Here is a 24,244-nt window from a genome sequence, read left to right as displayed (position 1 = left end):
GCTTGTATACCATAGAGTTTTGTAACCAAGTGCTTCCTGGTCTTCATTATTGATAAAGTGAAGAATTTTCCAACCAACAACAATCATTCAAGTTGCTGGAGTTAGTCACGTACTGGGATCCATACAAAAGAGTTAGTCACAAATTGGAGATTTGTGTAACAAAGGAAAGAAGCCTACTACAAGATCAAGTCCAATTGGATATTGGAGCAAAGGTTTAACTGTAGGTTGGTATTTTGGGATATGCTAGGGTAGTGGTAAGATTCCTCATACTTGTAACCGCTTGATTATTGATTAGTGGATTCTTGGGAGTGGTGACCTTAAATTCATCCAATGGGGTTTTTGCTTTGTGAAAGGTTTTTCCCATTTGTCAACAAATTACCATGTTAATTTATTTTCTGCTGCATATTAGTCTATTTGGTGATTTGTTTGTGCCTCCACGATTTGCATGTAATTTGACTTAATTAATCAACTTAGGTAATTGAGTTAATTAACCAAGGTCAAGCTATCTTAACCTAGGTCAAGCTATCTTAACCTAACAAGTGGTATCAGAGCAAGCACACTTTGATTAGGTTTTAATCTTTGCTGTGTCATCCATTAACCCCCGTTTTCATAGATACAAATTACATGAACAAGTCTTTTTATAATACCTCTTGTGTTTCTAACAATGATGTGTTTCATTCTCTTAGGAGATGTAAGTTTGAAATTTATATGAGACTGATATTTATGTTAATTGAAAAAGGCTTGCATATGGATATGTTGATGAATTCATCTCAGATGAAAGAACTATTGATTCTCGAGAAATGCAAAAGAAGACTAGATTGACTCAAACAGTGCATACATCAGGTTGTAGGCAAAAGAAAGATGAAGGCACAATTAAGGTTGTCTAACAAAGGTCACAAAAAAAGAACTCGGCCATATGACTTGACTGATAAGCATGAAGTGTGTTTTATGATGCATACTGTTCTTAAAGTGATGAATACATGTCTGTGGTATCTAGACAGTGGATGTTCAAGACATATGACTAGGGACCGTTCTCACTTCAAAACATTTAAGCCAAAAAGAAGTGGCAATGTTACATTCGGGGATGGAAGTAAATCCCAAATAAAGGGGAAAATAATTATTTCCTTACCTGGACTTCCTGACATTGAAAATGTGCTATATGTTGAAGGACTGAAAGTAAATCTATTGAGTATAAGTCAAATTTGTGATCAAGACTTCATGGTGTTGTTTTCCAAAGAAAGATGTCTAGTACTTAATGTCTAGTATCATGTATGGACCATGTCAACTCGGAAAACAAACAAGAACTCATCATCAGGCAACATTAACCACTACCACATCAAGACCACTTGAGCTCCTTCATGTTGACCTCATAGGTCCTACTAGAATAGAATCTCTAGAAGGCAAGAGATATACCATGGTTGTGGTAGATGACTTTACCAGATTTACATGGGCAATTTTATTGAGATCCAAGTCTAAAGCACCTCAACAAATAGAAATCTTGTGCAAAAGATTACAAAATGAAAAGGGAGTATGCATAAATCGTCTTCAAAGTGATCACGGAAAAGAGTTTGAGAACTCTCTGTTGGAACAATTTTGCACCGAAATTAGGATAGCTTAAGAATTCTCAACTCCAATTACTCCTCAACAAAATGGAGTAGTAGAATAGAAGAATCAAGTCATCCAAGAGATGGTTAGAGCTATGATGCACAACAAGGGTGTCGCAAAAAATCTGTGGGATAAAGCTATGACCATTGCTTGTCACACTATAAAAAGGGTCTAGTTTAGACTAGGAACAAAGAAAACTCCCTATGAACTGTGGAAAGGGAAAAAGTCAAATGTAAAATATTTCAGAAAATTTGGTAGCACTTGCTTCATCTTGAAAGATAGGGAAAATGAGGGAAAGTTTGACACTCGAAGTGATGAGGGTGTCTTTCTTGGTTACTCATCCTCTAGCAAGGCCTATAGGGTATTAAACAAAAGGATAGGTAAAGTCATGGATATTGTGAATGTTGTAATGGATGACACCTCAATTATCCCTACATAAAAGGAGGTTGATCAACTACCAAAGTCCATTCTCCCATTTGCTCCTGTAAGCGACAAAGTTGAAGAAGATCCTTTTCTCCCTCCTACACCAAATGCCAATCAATCATCTGATAGCATTCATGCTGAGAATACACAAGAACCAACCTCTCGTCCTCCACTAGTTGGTCAAATCGAAAGGGAACCTTCATCTAGAGTTAAATTGAACCATTCTCAAGAAGCAATTGTTGGAAATATGAATGAACTAAACTTGAGAAAATGTATAGTTGATAAATATGTGGCTAATTTTGTGTCTTATTCATGCAATTTGTCTCAAGTTGAACTTACAAAAGTAGAAGAAGCATTTCAAGATGAAATTTGGGTCGAAGCTATGCATGATGAGCTCCATTAGTTTCAAAGGAATGATGTTTGGACTCTTGTTCCAAGACCAGAAGGGGTGAACATCATTGGCACAAAATGGGTCTTTCGTAACAAGACTAATGAGGAAGGAAATGTCATCAGAAATAAAGCCAGACTTGTTGCTTAAGGATACACTCAAGTTGAAGGGGTTGATTTTGAAGAGATGTTTGCTCTAGTGGCTCGTATTGAATCCATCCAGATACTACTTGCTCTAGCTTGTCATCTAAAGTTCAAATTGTACAACATGGATGTCAAGAGTACTTTCCTAGATGGTTTTCTCAAGGAGGAAATCTATGTATCACAACCATAGGGATTTGTTGATCCACATTACCCCAATCATTTGCTTTGTTTGAAGAGGGCATTGTATGGCCTAAAGCAAGCACCAAGGGCATGGTATGATCACCTCACAGACTACTTGGTGGCAAATGAACTCTCAAAAGGACAAGTAGATCGAACCTTGTTCATTAAGAAGGTAGATGGAAAGTTGGTTATAGCTCAAGTATATGTTGACGACATCATCTTTGGTTCTTCAAAAGACGATCAAACACATTCCTTATCCATTATGATGCAGATCGAATTTGAGATGAGCATGATTGGAAAGCTGAATTACTTTCTTGGCCTTCAAATTTAGCAAAATGATTCTGATATCTTCATATCTCAATCTAAATATACTAATAATATTGTAAAGAAATTTGGATTAGAGTCTGCTTGCTCGTTTAGAACTCCCATGAGCCCGAATGTTAGACTCACTATTAACTTGTTAGGAAAAAGTGTGGATCCTACTCTCTATAGGAGCATGATAGGTAGTTTTCTTTACTTTACTACTAATAGACCTAACATTAGCTATAGTATAGGGGTATGTAGTTGTTATTAATCCAACCCAAAAGAGTCTCATGTTACTGTTGTCAAGCATATCATAAAATATGTTAAATCTACCAATAACTATGGTGGTTGGTACAATAAAGATACTAATGATGTTCTGGTTGGGTACTCTGATGCTGACTAGGCTGGTAATGTTGATGATCATAAGAGTATTTTTGGTGGGTGTTTTTTACTTGGGAAATAATATTGTTTCTTGGATGAGCAAGAAGTAGAAGTCCATATCCCTCTTCACTAATGAGGGTGAATACATTATAGTTGGTAGTTACTGCACTTAACTTCTTTGGATACAAAAACTTCTTCTTGATTATGGTATTTGTCAAAAACATCTCACTATATATTATGACAATACCAGTGCCATTAATATCTCAAAAAATCCTATTCAATATTCTCAATTTGAATACATTGAGATCCAACATCACTTCATTCACGAGTTAGTTGAAAATGGTGCTCTCACTCTTGAGTTTATCAACACTGATGATCAAAAGGTTGATCTCTTCACAAAACCTTTGGATGGTCTTCGTTTTGAGTTCTTACACCAAAACATTGGTGTTATTTCCTTGGCATGCTCTCTCTCTCCCTTTCTCATGCATTGCCATTTGCTTCCTATCTCTAGTGTTTCTTTTTAATATGCTTGTTCGTGTGTTTGTTTGTTTTTTTTTTTTTTTTTTTTTTTTTTGCTTTCAATATGAAAATGGAAAAATTCAAAAAATACAAAAACAATGTGTATTTGTGTACACTAGTACTTGTATACCTTGTATGGCCTTTGAAACAAAGTTTCTCAACTTTGTATCTCTTGTAGTTTAGATGATGTTAGAGATTTTACTGAGTCATTGGGTCATTGTATATGTACTCTTTGTAATTACTTTGTGACTCTAATAGTGACTGCCAAAGTGTAATAGTTGTTGTGATAGGATCCGACTGTAGTTGGTTACATTGATAGGAGATAGAGTTAGTTAGGTTGGTTAGTAATAGCTGGTGACAGCTATGGCAATTAGTTACAGAGGGCAGAATTAAGGGGTATAAGAGTAACACCACAATGTGTACAAAAAAGGAGAAAGATTTATGTCAATACACTTCTTTCTACATTCCCATTCTTCTCTTTTATTTTGTCACTATCCTTAGGAGGCCTAGCTAACCTCGAAACTAGCTACCAACTTTTCTTTTTCAATTTTGGTTCTTTACAACTAGTATCAGAGTAGAGGTTCTGTGACCTGATGGCTAAGACACGATCTAATGCTGCCATGGCAGCCTCTAATGAAGCCATTTTCTCTCTTTGAGTTACTTCAAACCATCACAACAAAAACATTCAAGAAATCCAAAAGATTCAGGAGATCCATACCAAAACAATGAATGAGATGAATCGACATCTTATGGCAATTCTTCAGAAGTTGGGTCCTAATGAAACCAGATCACGTGAAACTTCATCTCCAATGCATAATTCTTCTACAGTGTCCCTTGCCAAACCTGTCAAGCTTGATTTCCCATGTTTTTCAAGTGATGATCCTACTAGCTGGGTGTACAAGGCTAACCAATATTTTGGGTATTACCAAACTCCAGCTGTGGAGAAACTTACGGTGGTCTCATTTCACATGGATCAAGAAGCTCTGGTTTGGTTTCAAGATGCAGAGGAGGCTGGTGTGTTCTGTAATTGGGAGGGTATGGTACAGGCCGTACATGTTAGGTTTGGATCAACACCCTATGACGCTCCTATGGAGGCCCTCACTAAGTTGAGGCAATCTTCAACAGTAGCAGTTTGCAAGGCAGATTTTGAGGCTTTGCCAAATAGAATCAAGGGCTTGTCTTCAATGCATAAGATGAGTTGTTTCCTAAGTGGCTTAAAAGATGAGATATGCCTGCCAGTGAGGATGCTAAATCCACAGTCATTGAATGCAGCTTTTGGATTGGCTAAAATTCAAGAGGAATACTTGATAAGTTGCAAAAGGAGTTCTAAAGTCAATTCCTCTGTAGAAGCTAAGTCCAGAATTCCAATTAAAAGAAATTTCCCTGCCCAAATGGAAGAGACGAAGAAAAAGGGTTTATGCTATAACTGTGATGACAAATGGGGCCCTAGTCACAAGTGCAAAAGTGCCAAAATATTCCTTCTTTAGGGGATTGAATTGGTGATTGATTCACATTCTGGGGTTAAGATCACTGAGTTAGAGGAAGAAGTTGGAAGTCCAATCAATGAAGGGCAGAATACTAGTACTAATTCTGAGGAGGTTGAGATAACTCTATATGCTCTAATTGGTACTCCCACACCTGGTACTATGAGGATTAGGGGTAAAATCAATGGAGTCAATTTGGTAGTTTTGTTGAACACGGGTAGCACCCACAATTTTATTGATGCAACATTGGTTCCCAGTTTGCAATTGTTGGTTGACCAATCTCAAACATTGGAAGTTAAGGTAGCTAATGGTGCAGTGGTGAGAACCCAAGGGTTTTGTGATCAAGTACCAGTATGCATTCAAGGGGAGGAATTTTCTATTCCATTTCATGTTCTTCCACTTGGAGGGTGTGATGTTGTGTTGGGAACTCAGTGTCTTACCACACTTGATGATATTCAATGGAATTTCTAGTTCTTAACTACGGAGTTTTGGCATAAGGGGCACAAGGTTATGCTGCAAGGATTGAAGCAATCTAGTTCACATCTCCTTGATTGGGATCAATTCTTTAAAACTCCAATCAAAAAAGGCCTTTTGGTTCACATCTTAACTCCTTCCTCATCTAAGAAGCAAGCTGCTCTACCTAAAGAAGTGGTAGATTTGCTTCAAGAGTTTGCTCAGATTTTTGACACTCCAGTAGGGTTACCTCATTTTAGGGGGCATGAACATCACATTACTCTTAAGGAAGGAGCTCAACCAGTCTACCAAAGGCCATATAGGTACCCTTTTTACCAAAAGAATGAGATAGAAAAGATAGTTAAAGAATTATTGGCTATTGGATCTATAAGGAATAGTTGTAGTCCATTTGCCTTTCCTGTTTTGTTGGTAAGAAAGGCAGATGGGTCTTGGCGTATGTGCATTGATTATAGGGCACTTAACTTGAATACTATCAAGGATAAATTCCTTATACCTGTTATTGATGAATTACTTGATGAATTGAATGGTGCTTGCATATTTTCTAAACATGACTTAAGGTCTGGATATCACCAAATTTGGATGAGTGAGGAGGACATTCCTAAAATAGCTTTTAGGACTCATGAAGGGTATTTTGAATTTATGGTCATGCCATTTGGCCTCACTAATGCACCTTCAACATTTCAATCCCTAATGAATCAAGTGTTTAAGCCTTTTCTTAGAAAGTTTGTTCTAGTATTTTTTGATGATATTCTGGTTTATAGCAAATCCTTGGTTGATAATGTCTCTCACCTTAGGGCTGTATTAAGGTGTTAACTAAGGAACAATTATTTGCTAAGAAGTCCAGGTGTGTTTTTGCTTGTGGTGAAGTCGAGTATTTGAGGCATTTGATTTCTGGTGAAGGGGTAAGAACAGACCCTAAGAAAACTATGGCAATGCAATAGTGGCCTACCCCAAAGGATGTTAAGGCTTTAAGGGTTTTCTTAAGTCTCACAAGGTATTATAGGAAATTTGTAAGAGGATATGGGCAAATTACAGCCCCATTGATTGCTCTTCTAAGGAAGGATTCCTTTACTTGGACTGAGGAAGCTAATTTGGCTTTCCAAAATCTCAAATCTGCTATGTCCACTCCACCTGTTTTAGCTCTTCCAGATTTTGATAAGATGTTTGTGGTGGAGTGTGATGCCTCAGGTGTTAGGTTGGGTGATCTACTGATATAGGAAGGGAGAGCTATAGTTTTCCATAGCCAAGCTCTTAAGGGCAGGAGTTTGGCCTTATCAACTTATGAGAGGGAACTACTAGCCTTGGTGACTGCTATGCATAAGTGGAGGCCATATTTGGTTGGGAAACCCTTTTTGGTGAGGATAGACCAGCAGAGCCTTAAGTATATCTTAGAACTGAAAATTGGTACCTTAGCTCAACAAAAATGGATTATCAAGTTGTTAGGATATGCTTTTATTGTAGAATATAAGAGGGGTAAGGAGAATGTGGTGGTTGATGCTCTGTCAAAACAGGTTTCTGGTGGTGGAGTTTCTTCTCAAGAGGGTGTTTTGTGCATGATTTCCTTTCCCACCCCTGATTGGTTGGCTCAACTTAAGGCTAGCTATGCTACTAATCATTCCATTATGAGTATTTTAGATGCTTTTCAAGCAGGGAAGGAAGGTCCTAAGGGCTTCACTATGTAGAATGGGTTGCTATTATATAAAGGCAGAATGTATTTGGGAAGTTGTGATTCATTGAAGACAGCCATTTCGCAGCAGGTGCATAATGGGTTATGGGGGGGAGGGGGTCATTCTGGTTTCCTTAAGACATTGCATAAGGTTCAGAGGGATTTGTATTGGCCTGGGTTAAGGGCAGATGTTAGGAAGTATGTTAAGGAGTGTGATACCTGCCAAAGGCTCAAGCATGAAACTTGTAATCCAGCAGGTCTGCTACAACCCCTGCCTATACCAAAAAGACCTTGGGTGGCTGTGAGCATGGATTTTGTCGAGGGTCTTCCAAAATCTCAGATGAAGGAGGTGGTTATGGTAGTGGTGGGCAGGTTTACAAAGTTTGTTCATTTTGTAGCCTTGTCTCATCCATACACTACTTCTAAAGTAGCAACTCTTTATATGCAAAATGTGTTCAAGTTACATGGAATGCCTACTTCAATTGTTAGTGTCAAGGATCCTATTTTTACTTCTCATTTTTGGCAAGAGCTAATGAAGCTTTAGGGTATTCAATTAGCCACATCCTCAGCCTATCACCCCCAAACAGATGGCCAAACAGAGGTTGTGAACAAGAGTCTTGAGCCTTATTTGAGAGCTTTTGCAGCTGACAAACCAGCTACTTGGGTTAAGTGGTTGCCACTTGCTGAATTCTGGTTTAACACTAATTTTCACACCTTACTCAAGCTAACCCCATTTGAAGCATTGTATGGATATCCCCCTCCTAGGCTGACGGAGTACATTCTTGGGACAACAAAGGTTGAAGGAATTAATGCTCATCTAAAGTCCAAATAGCAGCTGACTTCTTTGTTAAGGCAGAACTTGGTAGCAGCACAAGCATAGGACTGAGAGGAGTTTCTCTGTGGGAGATCGGGTATTTCTACAACTTCAAGCCTACAAACATAAGTCCCTTAAGCACCACCAATTGAAGAAATTATCTCCTAAGTACTATGGACCATTTCAGATCTTGCACAAGGTTAGAGAGGTGTCTTATAGGTTGGATTTGCCTCCAAATTCTAAGATACATCCCACTTTTCATGTATCCTGTCTAAAAGCTAAGCTTGGGCAGCATGTGGTCTCTATTCCAACCTTACCACCTACTGATTTGGAAGGGACTATCATTTCAAAACCAGTAGCTGTTCTCAAGGAAAGTTCTCATAAACTTTGAAATAGGACTATCACTCAAGTTCTGGTTCAATGGCAAGGTGAAAGTCCTGATGATGCCACTTGGGAGAGCTTGTACATTCTGTAGCAGAGATTCCCTCACCTTGTGGGCAAGGTCTTTTAAAGGGGAAAGTATTGTTAGAGATTTTACTAGGTCATTGGGTCATTGTATATGTACTCTTTGTAATTACTTTGTGGCTCTAATAGTGACTGCCAAAGTGTAATAGTTGCTGTGATAGGATCCGGTTGTAGTTGGTTACATTGATAGGAGATAGAGTTAGTTAGGTTGGTTAGTAACAGCTGGTGACAGCTGTGGCAAATAGTTACAAAGGGCAGAATTGAGGGGCATAAGAGTAACATCACAATGTGTACAAAAAAGGAAAAAAAGAGTTATGTCAGTACACTTCTTTCTGTGTTCCCATTCTTCTCTTCTATTCTGTCACTATCCTTAAGAGGCCTAGCTAACCTCGAAACTAGCTACCAACTTTTCTTTTTCAATTTTGGTTCTTTACAAATGACATCTTTATGCACAACTAAGCAATGTGAGCTTTGTGGCTTGTTTATGTGATTTGTATGATTTAGTTAATCTTTTATCATTCATATCTTTATCACTCTTTTTTGATAGGAAGGTCTAAAAAATCCTAAGAGAAAGACATAAATAACCATTTCACCACTAAAACTTGTCAATCATCAAACATTTGTGTGCAATTCATAAAAGTCGTGCCGGTAAGGTGTAGCACTTGCACAATAAAAACAAGATGTTTTGCTTACACAATTGTGTAATTCTTTTCCTTCTTATATACACATGCATGTTATGTCATTTTATGCTTAAAAGGAAAATATGCAAAGAAAATGAAAAGAAAAAAGAATCAAAATGCTTTTATATATGGTTGCAAGTGTGTTTCTAGGAGATGTGGGAGTTATATGATGTACCTCAAATGTGATGGTCCCCATCAAACAGTTATGATTGTTTGTGGATGTATTTGATTCTCTTATATCATCACACTCTTCATCCAATGAGACACTTATTCTTTTTGCAAAAGTTTCAAACATAACACGCATACTCTTTACCACTCTTGATACTATTGTACAGGTACAATGTAATTTGGCCATCACAAGGAATACATGTGGTAGTATAAGCTTACTAAATTGTCTTAACTTATTTTTTAAAATAAAATTGGTTAGATTTATTTAGTGTGTGTTTTTTACCTAGGAATGCCTTGCATCTAGAGTTGTTGATGTGTTTGAGTGCTTAACATGCTTCTTTTTGCTTGGTTTTTGTCTATCTTGGTTGCATTCATCTCATATTGTTTTTCCTTCTTAAAAATCCTTGCTTCTAGTTGCTTGATAGAAGCTCAATAGCATCTTGATAGATGCACAACAGTAGCTCAATACAAGCCTTTTCTATCGAGAATTTCTGGGCTTTTCTCGATACCTCTCGATAAATAGCTCAATCCATCGAGCCTTTTTCTTAAGTTTTTGTTTGGCCGGTAGAAGCTAGATACCTCATCAATCTATTGAGATAGTTTTTCCATTAATACCTCCTTGATACCTCTCGATCTATTGAGCTTTTGTTCTCAACACCTCCTTGATACCTTATCAATCTATTGAGACGCCTGTTTCTATATATACACGAGGGTCAACTCGGTTTGCTCTTCACTCAAATATCTCGATCTTTCTCTCTTCTCTCTCGACCCAAACTTTTTCTTTTCACTAAAATCCTTCTTCCCATCAAGATTTCGATCCATTTCAAGTTCAATCCTTTGGTTTGTGATCTAAATCCTCTCATTTTTTTCATAGTTCATGCATTTCATGCATTTATACCTAGGTTTTCAAGTTTTTGGGAAATTTTTGGGGTTTTTGTGCTTTTGCTAAATTTTTTGGGTTGGGTTTTGTGATTTTGTTGTCATATGATCATGCAATGCATTCTCTATCATTATAACAATGTTTCATGCATTCTAGGTTTGTGTGACTAATTATATCACGTGAGTGCTATAGTTTAGATTGGGTTTTTGCCCATAATGCAATTTGTTTTTGCTCATCAGATGCTCATGCATTTCCATGCATTACACCTTTCTTTCCTTCTTTTATGAGCATCTTCTCTGTTGTGTTGCTTTTTTTCTTTTTTCTTCTCCAGTAGTTTCCTAACTATGGCACCCAAAAAGTCAATCCCTCCCAAGAACCCAATCACTCCTCGTGGTTCTTCTTCTACTTTTTCTTCTCTTCCCTTAGTTCCTAGTAGTGTTTGGTTTTATGATGCGAACTCCCAAAAGGATTTTGTTGAGAACTTTTGTGATCGGGCAATTCATTCAAAATGTCATGACCCAAACCTGTATTTCAGAGTTTAGAGCATGACCGACATGTTAATATCAAGTTTACCTCAATATTATCACGAACCAACCTAAACTGAAGGTACATATCAAGAATTGTTTCTTGAATTCCTGCTTATTTTCTTGCATAAAAGCCAATATATACAAAAATGATGGCAACCCTGAAATTTCATTTCCTTCGAATTTGGAAAAATACCACTAGGCTGAAACTTAAGGTATTCAAGTAAAAATTACATAGCTAAACATTTAGCAAAACTCTTATTACAAACCTAACCCCAAAGACATACAACTAGGGTTCAAAACAAACTACAGTACCGAATTACATCTGTGCTCAAAGGATCAAGTACATCTTGATTCCTTCAATACAACAAAAGAGCTAACTGCTATACAACAAAACTCTACATTCTAACAAAACGAGAAAACACAGAATCCTTTCCACCTCTAATACTCTTGCTGCTTCCAAGAAGAACCTGTGCACTGAAATATAATAGGGTGAGCTATGAAGCCCAGTAAGGTTTTAAAGCTCCATAGGCCTTTAATAAGAATGCATGTAAATCAAATAGTTTATGGATATGCCAACTTTGATCAAATAGCCTTCATACTATTCATATTGCTCTTAAATAACTTATGAACTTTTCTGATAAAAATATTTCATTTTCCTTTCATATAAAAATAAAAGGACATAATAAGGAACATACATATAATTTCGTAACCTTATCTTAAAAAAAGACTATAAATTGCTTCATCATAAACTTCTTTTCATGAGAGCTTTTAATTTTCATAATGCATTTAAACAAAATCATTCTCTCATGCTCAATAACATAATATAGCTATTCATAACATATTGGTTAGTCCACATTTGATAAGTCTGTACAGAGAAGACCTCATCACATTTGGGTAACCTCGTGTGCATGATATTGTTCTCTTTGAGAGGCCTGATGGCACATCTCCTCAAGGTTTTATTCCTCCCCGCCGTCAGTACACATTGGGGAGAAGACCTTATTCAGATTAGAGTTACGGGTAACCCCATTTCCTCTACTTTAAATGGCCAAACAAATAACATTTTCCATGGAAAGCCAATAATTAACCCCTACTGGCTGAGTTCAGAACATAACAATGGAATAACCCGAATACTATATTTTTCTAATAACTATGCTTTTACATAATTATTTCATAATAGTAGCATATCCACTTCATTCTCAAATATTATGTTCGTGATATAGGTATTAGCATTAATATGCTAAAATTATCATATACATAAGATTGAACAACTCACGAACATATACTTTACTTAAATCATGCTTATATGTAATATCTCTAATCAAAAAGTTTTAATGCATAATAGTTTTCGAAATAATCTTTATACTTATTAAAAACACATGTCACAAGTCCCTTACCTGAAAACAGAAGGTGCGAGAGATTGTGCACGAGGAGCTCAAGTGTCCGTGTTCTCGTTCTCGCCACCTAAACGAAAAAAACAAAACTTATTATGGACAAACTCTTCCTAATATATAAACTTATACCTCAATCACTACCTAAATCTCAAACTCAAGAAAATCTTAATTCCCATCACATAAAATTCCCCAAAACATATGATACAATCATCAAACATATTTTGCAGCCAAACCATAGAGAAACCAATCCATAAAATTTTTATATGCTTCAAACATACCAAAGGATGAGTGTATTAAATTATAGCTCAAAACATACACCCTAACTTGAGAATTAAATCCACAAAGTTAGGTGTAGCATATATTGTTCACTACTCATTACAGCCACGTATGCTCCATTTGTAAAATACAAACGGGCTGTCCAAACACCTCCAATTGTCATGAAATTTTACAGAACTACTCCCCTGTATGTCCAGTATAAAACTTAAAAATTTCGGAGTCAAAGCATTAACCCATGATTTACTAAAAATCACACAAGACAGTATACTCAAATCTGTCCTGACAGAATTTCTTGCAACTTACAAATTAAACCACTATTTTTATGTTCATCCAAATGCTGTGAGACCACTTCCATAACAACCATATGTGTCTTATAATTCATAAAAACTACTCCTAGCATCCTAATTCACAGAATATGATTTAATACATATTTTCCTCCTTGTAAACATCAAATCTGTCACAGAGACAGCTTCAGTACATATTCTTACAAAATCATCAACAAATAGCAATAGGCCTTAATTTCATCTGGGTATTTTTATACCTATAGTATATATATTAAAATACCCTAATAAGCATTCAATAGACCACAATATAATCAATATTTCAAGTAACTGAAACAGAATCACCAATTCAACTTCCAAAAACAGAGTAGAGAACAAAGAGGGAAAATAAGCAAACAATTATACTATCCAAATACACAAAATCAGATGAGATTTAACTTACTTACCCACACAATTTGAAGATGAAACCTTAGGGTTAATTGTTTAATTTCTTCTTTAAAGAAACTAGAATTTTTGGTGAGAAAGGAAGGGAGAGATGTTGCCGTGTAAGGAAGGAAGAAGAAAGAAGAACAAAGAAAGGGGAAAATGAGCTGCTGGACTTCAGGTGCAGCAAAAGAAAGATAAGGCAATTTGACTTTAGGGGTGAGGTACGTGGGATGCTAGGGAAGAAAATATCCCACCCACTTTTCAACCTTTTTTTTTTTCTTTGCATTCACACTTATATATATATATATATATATATATATAATCTTTGCATTCACACTTATCTACAAAGAATAATATCACATTACACACACACACATATATATATCTTTACCTTTATAAAGTTATATCCAACACATTAAAATGGCATATATGTTCTATAATATCACAAAATCAAAGTTTCATGCACTTAAAAGTAATTAAGATAATAACATGCATATAAACCCATAAAATTAATTAGGCAATTAGGTTGGGGTGTTACACGAAATGCCAGGTCATTTTGTGTAATTTTCTAGTCACGCCTCTTCCTAGTTCATTTAGCTCTCGGGTTTGGGGATCTCTTTGTGAGAAACCCTAGAGGTGTCCCAGCATGTTTATACAAGAGTTCTACTCCAACATACATGTCATCAATACCTCTATTCTCCGGAGCTCATTTCTAAGGTACTACGTGTCCCTAGGGTAGCTCATCCAAACTATCCTAGTCATCCTCGTCTACGTACCATCTCTCGTGATGAGTTGACCTCACTTTTCTGTGAGAAAGCCATGGTATGGGGAGATACTCTTAATTTCTCCACAACTGAGTTTGCTAAGGGTTCAAGGATCGTTAATATGGTGATGATCTTTGTTCTCACTCCACGGTCGCACTATAACACTATTACTGAGCCTTATGCTCGTTTTCTTTTTTCCCTTTTGGAAGATCTTTCTATAGATTTTCCATCACATATGATAGTATCTATGATAGATATCTATCAAGACACTGCCACACGTGATAAGCTAATCTTTCCTTCAATTATCACACGCATCCTCGCACACTCGTACGTACCCATTCCTTCTTCTCCTTTCTTCTACTCTATAGGTGTTATCAGTAAGGAATTTATACAGAGGAGTGATGCATAGTTGGCTACTAAGCGGCCTTGTGTAAAGCCTACTCCGACTCAGCAGGAGGCGGCTACTTTTCGTGCTACTGAGGATTTTGCTTTTGCCTTTTGACCCTCTTCATCTTCTGCTCCATCTTCCTCTTTTGGAGTAAAGGCATCTCTTGTTGCCATTATGAATTAGTTTCAGCTCATGCGTGCTGATTTTGGTAGTCGCCTTGACTATCTTTTTGATGAGATGAGTCAGATGAACACCAGGATTGGTCACATCACTCGTCATCAGTCTCACCTTGACAAATTTGCTCCTTCTCCTACTCCTAAATCTATTGAGGATTCTTCTGATGGTGGAAATGATCGTGATGATGCTTCTAGCTCTTCTAGTGACGATGAGATGGTTGCTTCTCAGTGATTCACACTTTGTCACTCATGACAAAAAGGAGTAGTTTTGGTTATGAAAGAGTATTCATGTTGTTAGAGGGAGAGCTAGCATAGAGATAGATTAGTTAGGGAAAGAGTACTTTTAAGAGATGTAATGAGGATTTTGATGTATCTTTCTCACTTCATGTACCGTGGTCTTGTAACCTTTACATACATTGTTTTACTTCTTTTCTCTATATATATGATGGTGTATGTTGTTTCACCTTTATCTCACATGTGTTGGTTTTTTTTCTCTCTTTATACACACGTTTCTTCTTTTATATAACTTGTTTATATTTCACATTTGATTCCTTGATGAATCTTGTTTGAGTGTTTCAACTAAGACAGGTTGCAAGTCTATTATGCCATGATCTCTATTTTTGCAAAGTTTTTCAAGAGCTCATTGTTTTAGTTAGACTTATGTAATTCTATGTATAATAGTTATGGAGATTTTTGTTTTATACTTCTCTCATAATTATGCTTGTGGTTTTGTCACGGATTGCCAAAGGGGGAGATTGTTAGGGTCATATTTTCTATGTAATTGGTTAATCCTTTGACAAAATGCACTTTACTTGTAAATTGGGTAGATCTAAGTATGGTTTGATATATATCAAGTGGTTGTATTAAAGACATAAAGATTGATCCAAGAAACAAGTGCAGAAAAGTTGTTTTACTGAAGCTTAACAGATAGCTTGACAGATAGCTGCTATCGAGATTTACTAGGCAGCTCGACACAAGCTCGATCTATCGAGCTTTGCGAATTCAGAATTTTCAAGTCTGAATTTCAACCCATGTTGATGTATTTGTTTAGATTTTCTTTTCTTACAACCCTAGACATATATAAGGCTTATTTAAAAGTCTTCATACATGGATACAGAGACCAAGAGTTTAATTTTCTCTGTGAGAAACTATTGCGTTTTTACACCATAGGGTTTTGTAACCAAGTGCTTCCTGATCTTTATTGTTAATGAAGTGAAGAACTTTGCAGTCAACAACAATCATTCAAGTTGCTGCAGTTAGCTAGTCACGTAATAGGATCCGTGCAAAGAAGTTAATCATAGATTGGAGATTCGTGCATCAAAAGAAAGAAGGCTAATACAAAATCAAGTCCAATTGGGTATTGTAGCAAAGGTTCAACTGTTGGTTGATATTTTGGGATAGGCCAAGGTAGTGGTAAGATTCCTCATACTTGTAATCGCTTGAATATTAATTATTGGATTCTTGGAAGTGGTGACCTTAAATTCACTCGGTGGGAGTTTTTGCCTTACAAAAAGTTTTTCTCATTTGTCAACAAATCACCATGTTAATTTATTTTCTGCTGTCTTTCTCAATATATATATATATATATATATATATATTTTTTTTTTTTTTTTTTTTTTCTGTTGCATATTAGTTTATTTGGTGATTTGTTAGTGCCTAATCAACTTGGGTAATTTAATTAATTAATCGGGATCAAACTATCTTAACCCAAAAAATGTTATTTATAAATAGAGTAAAACACAAAAACCACCTCAAGGTTTGGGCTAATATTGGGAATTGCCGAAATGTTTTAAAAACATCTCAGGGTGGTATATGCATTTGTATATTAAGTGACTTCAACTTTAAGTAATGTTTTTTCACTATGGTCACAATGTATTATTACATATTTTTTGTGCAAATTTATGATTCTTCCCAACAATGTCTTTTCACTATAATCACAATGTACTTTTATAATTTTTATGTAAATTTGTGATTCTTCACAACCGTCAGGTATACTTGCATGAGTACAATTTATTACAAATAAACATGTAAAGAGGGTACATTACGATGAGATATTTGAGGCCAATAGAATAAATCTGTTCAATTTATAGTGTATTATATGATTACAGACAGAGCTAAATGCATTGATTTACTGCTTAAGAAAGTCAATTAATTTGAAAAATGTTTTACTTTTGATAGAATTAAATATATCATAAGTCAAGTGGATTTTCTTTAGAGTAAATAATGTCTCTTTTTTAAGATTATGAACTTCTAAGAGAGTTAGAATGTAACTAATAAGTTATTTATTTAGTGATTATTGAATAGCTCATCTCAACTCATGATGAGGATTAAATTGGCATTCCCATGAACATAAGAAGAGCTATTATCCAAAGTCATGATAGATTAAATGAAGCTTCAATTTAAAAAGGTCAGTAAAAATGTAACTAATAAGTATTTTTTGTGTGTAATGAGAAATTAATACTATAACAAACACAACAAAGATAAAAATATCAAGTTATATTTAGAATTTTTTATAAAAATGTTATTTATAATAAGAATAAAACACAAAATCCACCTCAAGATTTGGGCTAATATTGGGTATTGCCAAAACTTTTTTTTAAAATATCTAATGGTGGTATGTGCATTTCTATATTAAGTGACTTCAACATTTAAGTAATGTTTTTTCACCATGGTCACAATGTATTTTTATATATTTTTTAATTTAAAGTTGTGATTCTTCAAAACTGTTAGATATTTCAATATTAAGTGACTTCAAAATTAACCGTCATGTTTCTCAAAAAAAAAAAAAAAAAAAGTGACTTCAAATTAAAGCAATGTCTTTTCACTGTGATCGCAATGTATTTTTATAATTTTTTTGTAAACTTTTGATTTTTCACAATTGTCAATTTTTCAAAATTGCATGAGTACAATGTATTTCTCACAAAATTAAAGGACATTCTAAATGTCATAATATTTTTTTGGGGGTATAGATCTGAGTCCACCTCGAAAACCTCAGCCCAAGGAAGAAAAACCAAGAAGCCCCCTCCGCGTTAAGAGCCCGACCTAAGTACCAACTAGGGACAAAGGACAATACCGAGGTGATGAAGCCTGTATTCATTTTTTTTTTTAAGAAGAAGATACGTTCTAGACTTGCACGAGAATCTCTTTGCATTGGTTAGGTTACTTTCTTTTCATCAATCTGCTTCTCAAAAACATTAAAATAAAAATAAAAAAAAAAAAAAAAAAAAAAAAAAAAAAAAATCATCAATCTAAAGTGCATGAATTTGAATTGAGCCCAATCACCGCCTGTAATTCCTACAACATTTTACTAAACCACGTCTTAAACTTTTTTTTTTCTCTTTGTTTCAGTAATATGCGTCTTTGACATAAATCGAAACTTGAGAGAGAAAGAAAAGTCAACAATTTCAGCTAATAACCTAATAAGCTCTTTTTTTTTAACAGTACGTAGTCACGTAAATAGATACATACATTCTCCTTGCTTTCATACTCTTTATTTATTTATTTTAAAAAATATAATAAAAAAAATGGATAAGTTATAATGTTTATTGAGGACCCCAAACATTTCACGGATATGTATCACCGTGACTTTAGGCACCATGTTAGCCTTTCATTCTTTCTCAGAAAGTCATGATATTTCGAAACAGATAGTAAGAAGAGAAGATGCATCTTATCCATGCTTGATTTCGAAGTATAAAATTCTTTTAATATGCCAATCAGATTAGGGAGGAATAACCTAGGAGCATGACTCTTTTTCATGCTTGGTTTCCAATGTATAAATTTCTTTTGACAGACCAATCAAATTAGGTAAGAATGACCGAATATTATGTTTGAATATACTTGGACTTTGAGTGGTCCAAACGACCTAGCTTTTTAACCATTATTGGTTGAAACTTGTGTTAGGACTAAGAGTGACATGTGAGAAGTGAGAACGCACGGGATCAGCGGAATCAACTATCGACTGAGAACAGGAGCAGCTGACTACTTTTCTAGCACCTCTTTTCACTACTGTCAAATGTCAATGGATTTTTTTTTTTTTTTTTTTTTTTTTTTTTTTTTTTTTTATGCAAATTTTGATAAGTTTACCGTTGGTTTACATTTTCTCCTTACACCCTCAATGTTTGTAAAATTTCAAGATTATCTAGTTTATTAAATATGAGTTTATGGATTAAATAATATATAATATTCGATTGGCACAAACTATGGCATGCACATTAATAACATAGAGAAGATGTATTCAAATAGTGGGATTTTAAAAATAATAATTTAATAAAATAATTTCTAGATAATTCAATAAAATTGTTTAAAATTAATAGGTAGTATAATATTGATTGAAATTATACTAGATATAACTAAATTATGTTATGACACAATCACTGAAGTGGTTAAATGTGAGTGGTTTACAACACTAACATGCGTGGACCCACTATTTTTACTCCACCTCATTCATAATCGATCACTTCAATAATTGTAAATAAATTGTGTACATAGGATTATTTGGTGTAACTTAATCCTAATCTAATATAAATTAGTACTGCATAATATGAACTCAACTTTAAAAACAAAATTGACGAGGATATGAAATCTACGTAAGTAATTGATGATGTAATTTATGTCATGTATATGAACTACATAATTATTTAAAAATTTCATAGTTGAGATTTCAAAATTTTTAATATAAAATTTCTTTATAAATGTAAGGGATTCTAATCACAACGGTAGACTTAATTAGTAAAGTTGACACAATACAAATTTACTTATTTTCTTCTGCCCAAATTAGATAGGTTATGGGCTCACTCCACTTATTATATAAGTTGTTCAATGGATAACAAAAAAAAAAATCACAATATTTATCAATAGTTGAGATGTATCATAAGTCAAAATAAAATAAATATTAATACACACAGATCCACAACTATTATGAGTCTATGAAAATATTCTGACATTTTATTACGAAACTAAAACAAAAAAAAAAAAAAAAATATCCTTCACATATTGTTTTAATATTCATCTATGATGCCAAAAATATTGTAACCCAACTAGTTGATATTTTTTTGTGTTTCTAAGACTTTTAGGATATACAAAATCGTTTCTTTCTTCCCTTCTTCTGGTAGCATCATGATTTTATAAAATTCTCCTACAAATTTATGAAAACTTTGGTTGTTCTAGTCTCTTCTCTTCTTTCTTACTTGAAGTGGATTGACAACCAAATAAGAGTCAAGTCGTAGAGCTTATTCTTGTTTCTCATTTCATTCCATTTTTCTATTCTGCAGTAACCACGGGTGTGACCTATGCGAGTCACATGCTATCACAGCATTACACAACATATCACTTGCTTCTATTTACCGATCACTTCAGGTGCATGACAGTATCAACTAATTGGTAAATGTTTAACGAGATCCGTTCATGTTATTTTCATATCGAAGGGTTTTTTTTTTTTCCCAAATCTAAAAGATTGCGGTCAAAATCAATATACTTGTTTGCTTTGCAGCGTGCACCAGTGTAAAAGTCATGCATGGTTACGGATAGTTCCATCCATCCACCACCATGAAAACAATAAGTGAATTGGAGATTTAGGTGAAAAAGAGATCTAACTCCAAAATTAGCAGCATATTATAACTGTCTTAAAAAAAAAAAAAAAAAAAATGTGTCTTGTATTTCATTTACTAGAAGAGAACTTTTCAAATATCAAATTACGTGATTTAAAAGTCCAAGATAAAATGGAAGCAATTCACCTTTACATAGCTACTTAATAGTGCGCTTGGAATCCAACTTTTAAAAACAACCATAAACCACAGCACTTCAAGTTGAAAGCAGGTACGTTCAAAATCACATAAAGATGTAAATCAATTGCCACCCAATGAATGATGGATGACTTTATAATTTATTTTAATCTTTTTATCCTAAATTAGTTTATTTATGAATAAAAAAATTTGGTTTTATTCATAGAGTTCCAATTAATTTCTATTTTACCAACTACAGTATGATGAATCTACAAAAAAAAAAAAAAAAAAACCAATTTTTTTTTTTTTTAAATAATTAATTACCTAACAAAGGGAAAAAAAATGACATATCAGTATATCACAATATATGGTATAAATTATGGAGAATAAACTGGAATATTAAGAGTGGAACCAAAAATTTTTATTCCTTATTTATTAAAGCTTTTTAGATCATAGATTGAGATGCTTTATTAAACATATATAGCCCTTAGTAAGGTTTCTGGCCAACATAGTTGCCAGGGGGATCATAGTTGCAACCAATGAATGTCCCTCCATTGTTGCACCTCACTTTAGCACATCCTAGACGAACTGAGTTTCACCAAACCACCTGAGTATAGTGCAGGCACTCCCCACCAACACAAGAGTTAGAGTTGTAGTCGTAGTTAGCCTTCTCGTTCACCCACAATTTCACTGCATCAGTGCCTGAGAGGTCACCGCTACTCCATGCAATGTTTTCACCATATTGCCCACCAGAGTGCACAAGATTGCAATCACCAATACGTTGATTAGCATAGTTTTGTGAATATGCTGCTACGGTGTCATCCCAATTCAAAGGTGGAACTCCCAGTCTCCCACATCTACACGGGCTGCATTATGGGTATTAAGGTAGTCTTCTTTGGAGTCTTGGGCATGGGAGAGATGGACTAAGGTAAAGCTCAAGAGGAAAACAAAAGCTAGTGAGATCTTACACAACCCCATTTTAGTGCAAAGCAAAATCTTCAGTGATTGGTGGAGAAATAAGGTATGTGCATGAGGTATATATAGGGAATTAGGGATATACGTAAAGTGAAAAATGGTGTGATGAACATTGGAAGTAATGGTTGAATATTGTTCAAAAGCACAATGTGTAAAATGTTAGAGGAACTAGAAGGACCAAAACAATCCTTGAATAGTATTTGCCAGTGACGGAATAACTATAATTCGTTTGTTATCCAAATTACTTTCAGTTAAAATATTTCATTTGAAGAAAGCATAATTTTTTTTTTTTTTTGAGAAGAAGAACGAAAGCATAATGACTTCTATGTTGATAATGAAATTCCATTCGATTTTCAGTCTTGACTCTTGACTTTGACTGTAAACAAGAATATACTTTGGGCAGCCCGGTTCTCTAGAGACTAGAAATAAATGGTAGTAGCAAACATTTTAATTTTCAAATTGAAATAACATAGCATCACGTAAAGTCATAAGATATTATTCTTAAAAGGCAACTGATTATGTATTTAATATATGGGTCGGTACACATTAAGCTATCTATTTTTGGAAATATTTTCTCGAAAATTAAAAAAATTGTCAATATTTTTTCAATTTCTAAAAAAATGTTTCCAAAAATGAAAGGCTTAATGTGTACCCTTAGCAAAATCCTTAATATATTACTTCTATTATTATTATTTTTTAAAATACTTTTGCTACATTTTCAAGACCAACAACAAACAAAATTATTTACAGTCTAAGTTTACCCAAAAAAAACTCTCAGCTTTTTTTTTTTTTTTTTTTTTGATACATTGATAGTTGGAATTAGGAGAATTTCAATCTTAAATATTTCTATTGAATATAATAAAAGATGTAACTAGTTGAACTAAAAAACTTTTGACAAAAAACACTCTAACTCCAAAGTAGTGGCGGCACCACCTTATCTGTGACCTTAAAAAAATATATATGTATATATATATATATATATATATAATAATTTAAAATTTTATATTTATTTACCTTTAAAAAAAATTGGGACCACCCTGAATTTTTTTAATGCCAATAAAATTAAATTTTAGTCCATAATTTGAGTAACTTAACAATATATTAGGGTCTTTCAAGAAAAAAGGAGAAACTCAAAAAAAAAATTGAACTAAAATCTGGAAAAAAAAAATTATAATTAAACTAGTACAGGTTGGGCAATGGCTTGATTCCTTCAACTAAGCACACTGCCCAATACAACACAATTTTCAACATTTTATTATTTTTTATTACAGTATTTTTTTTCCTCACTAGACATATATTACTTATTTCTCATTTTTAATCATTTTTTCTTGTTTATTTTTAACCATACACATCTTCTATCTTCTCAATTTTTACACTTCATACTTTTAAATTTTATCACATCATCATCTACACTTTTACATCTACATTTTGCCTCCTACTTGTTCGTAACTTTTGTGTCTTCTATCAGTACCAGTGTGGCAGTGCCTCTTCTCAATTTTTGAGTCTCAAAATTCTTAATATGATTTTTTTTTTAGTTGTATAGGTACCTTTTTTCATTTCTTTTTTTTTTTTTTTTTTCCTTTTGAGGTTTTTTGGTTTACATAATGCAAATTTGTTTTGGTCTTAAGAATTTTTTTTTTTTTTTTTTTTAAGCTCAAACTTCATGCTGGCCGAATCTTGAATTTCGGCCGGAATTTACCAAAACACCCGAAATAGACCGAAATTACCCGAAATTTTTTCCAAAGTGGAATACAGTGGGTTACTATTCCAGTTTGTTTATCGGCATGGTATTTGCCGGCTATTATGGCTAGAGCAGAATGGAATTAATAACATTAAATTAAACCCAATTATCTAAAGGCTAAAAAAAAGTGTGCAATTTATGCTTTCTAAGGAACACCCTGAACAAAATTCCTGAAGCCGCCACTTATCTACTTATTACACATCCAATTCTGTATGTGCCTGTGACAAGCAAATTAATAAATCGATGAACAAATAAGACATTTGTGTCATCATTTAATTAAAAAGGTCACCTTCTGTGATCGAGTTGAAGCCTTAGCCGTTCTGTTTTTTACCATTTAATGCTTATCCAAACTTAATATTCTGAATGTAATTTTATAAGGGACACGACCAATGTTTTACTACCCTTGATAACCTTTTCTAACTTGCCGATCTGGACCATGCACTATCATTAATTATGTTTACCCATTACTATCTAATTTAAAATGTTGGTCCATCTCCTTTCTTTTCTTTTTTTTTTCTTTTTTTTAAGAGTTTCAACCTATAACGTCTGTATTTTTTTTTTTTTTTTTTAATTGAACTCTTTATCATCAAACCAACACATCAATCAATTTTTGGTGCAGGTAGAGATTGAACCCCAGATCTCTTAATCAACCATAAAAAACCTTTATCAATTGAACTAACTGAAACTCATACCCATTTCCATTGTTAAGACTTGGGGAGGGATGCTAATTTTGCTATCCACAAAATTTAGTTAAGTCGACTCTTTACCGTAACAAATATGGTTCTTTCAACTTCTCATACTTCTCTTTGGGATTCAAATGATAGTTTAGTGGTAATGATTATTGACGTCACTTATGGTGTTATTTATGTGGTTTAAACTTTAAACTCCATTTTCCTCTTTCTCACTATCTAACTATCTAAAAATAAAAAACATAAAGCTCTCCAACACTATTTTATTGGCGTAAATTAAGCTAAAGAAGTTTAAGGCTCATACTTCTTTTGGTTTA

General features: G+C 34.2%; 1 protein-coding gene, 1 long non-coding RNA gene and 1 pseudogene across 2 annotated transcripts; 1 reads left to right on the top strand and 2 right to left on the bottom strand.

The window, feature by feature from the left end:
* Positions 1 to 4,667: 4,667 nt before the first annotated feature.
* LOC126704919 (uncharacterized) lies at positions 4,668 to 7,582 on the top strand. The gene is made up of 5 exons (XM_050403901.1): positions 4,668 to 5,285; positions 5,430 to 5,777; positions 5,898 to 6,706; positions 6,904 to 7,088; positions 7,362 to 7,582. The coding sequence occupies exons 1-5, from the start codon at positions 4,668 to 4,670 to the stop codon at positions 7,580 to 7,582; spliced, it is 2,181 nt and encodes a 726-aa protein (XP_050259858.1).
* A 3,665-nt stretch (positions 7,583 to 11,247) lies between these two features.
* Positions 11,248 to 13,726, bottom strand: LOC126706566 (uncharacterized). The gene is made up of 3 exons (XR_007648654.1): positions 13,495 to 13,726; positions 12,495 to 12,561; positions 11,248 to 11,574 (listed from the first exon to the last, which is right to left on the bottom strand). It is a non-coding gene; the product is annotated as an uncharacterized LOC126706566 (long non-coding RNA).
* Positions 13,727 to 21,009: 7,283 nt separating this feature from the next.
* LOC126705893 (pathogenesis-related protein 1-like) lies at positions 21,010 to 21,616 on the bottom strand (annotated as a pseudogene).
* Between the last annotated feature and the right edge of the window lie 2,628 nt (positions 21,617 to 24,244).

The sequence above is a fragment of the Quercus robur genome, chromosome 11 (assembly GCF_932294415.1).
Source record: "Quercus robur chromosome 11, dhQueRobu3.1, whole genome shotgun sequence".
Taxonomy (NCBI): Eukaryota; Viridiplantae; Streptophyta; class Magnoliopsida; order Fagales; family Fagaceae; genus Quercus; species Quercus robur.
This window is presented reverse-complemented; position numbering and strand designations above follow the sequence as displayed.

Bases quoted from the DNA above. Each gene is read 5' to 3' on its own strand.
- LOC126704919 (XM_050403901.1), top strand. From the start codon at position 4,668: ATGAATGAGATGAATCGACATCTTATGGCAATTCTTCAGAAGTTGGGT. The intron at 5,286-5,429 runs GTAGAAGCTAAG...TTCCTTCTTTAG, and splicing joins GTTCTAAAGTCAATTCCTCT to GGGATTGAATTGGTGATTGA. The intron at 6,707-6,903 runs GTGTTAACTAAG...AAGGTATTATAG, and splicing joins CACCTTAGGGCTGTATTAAG to GAAATTTGTAAGAGGATATG.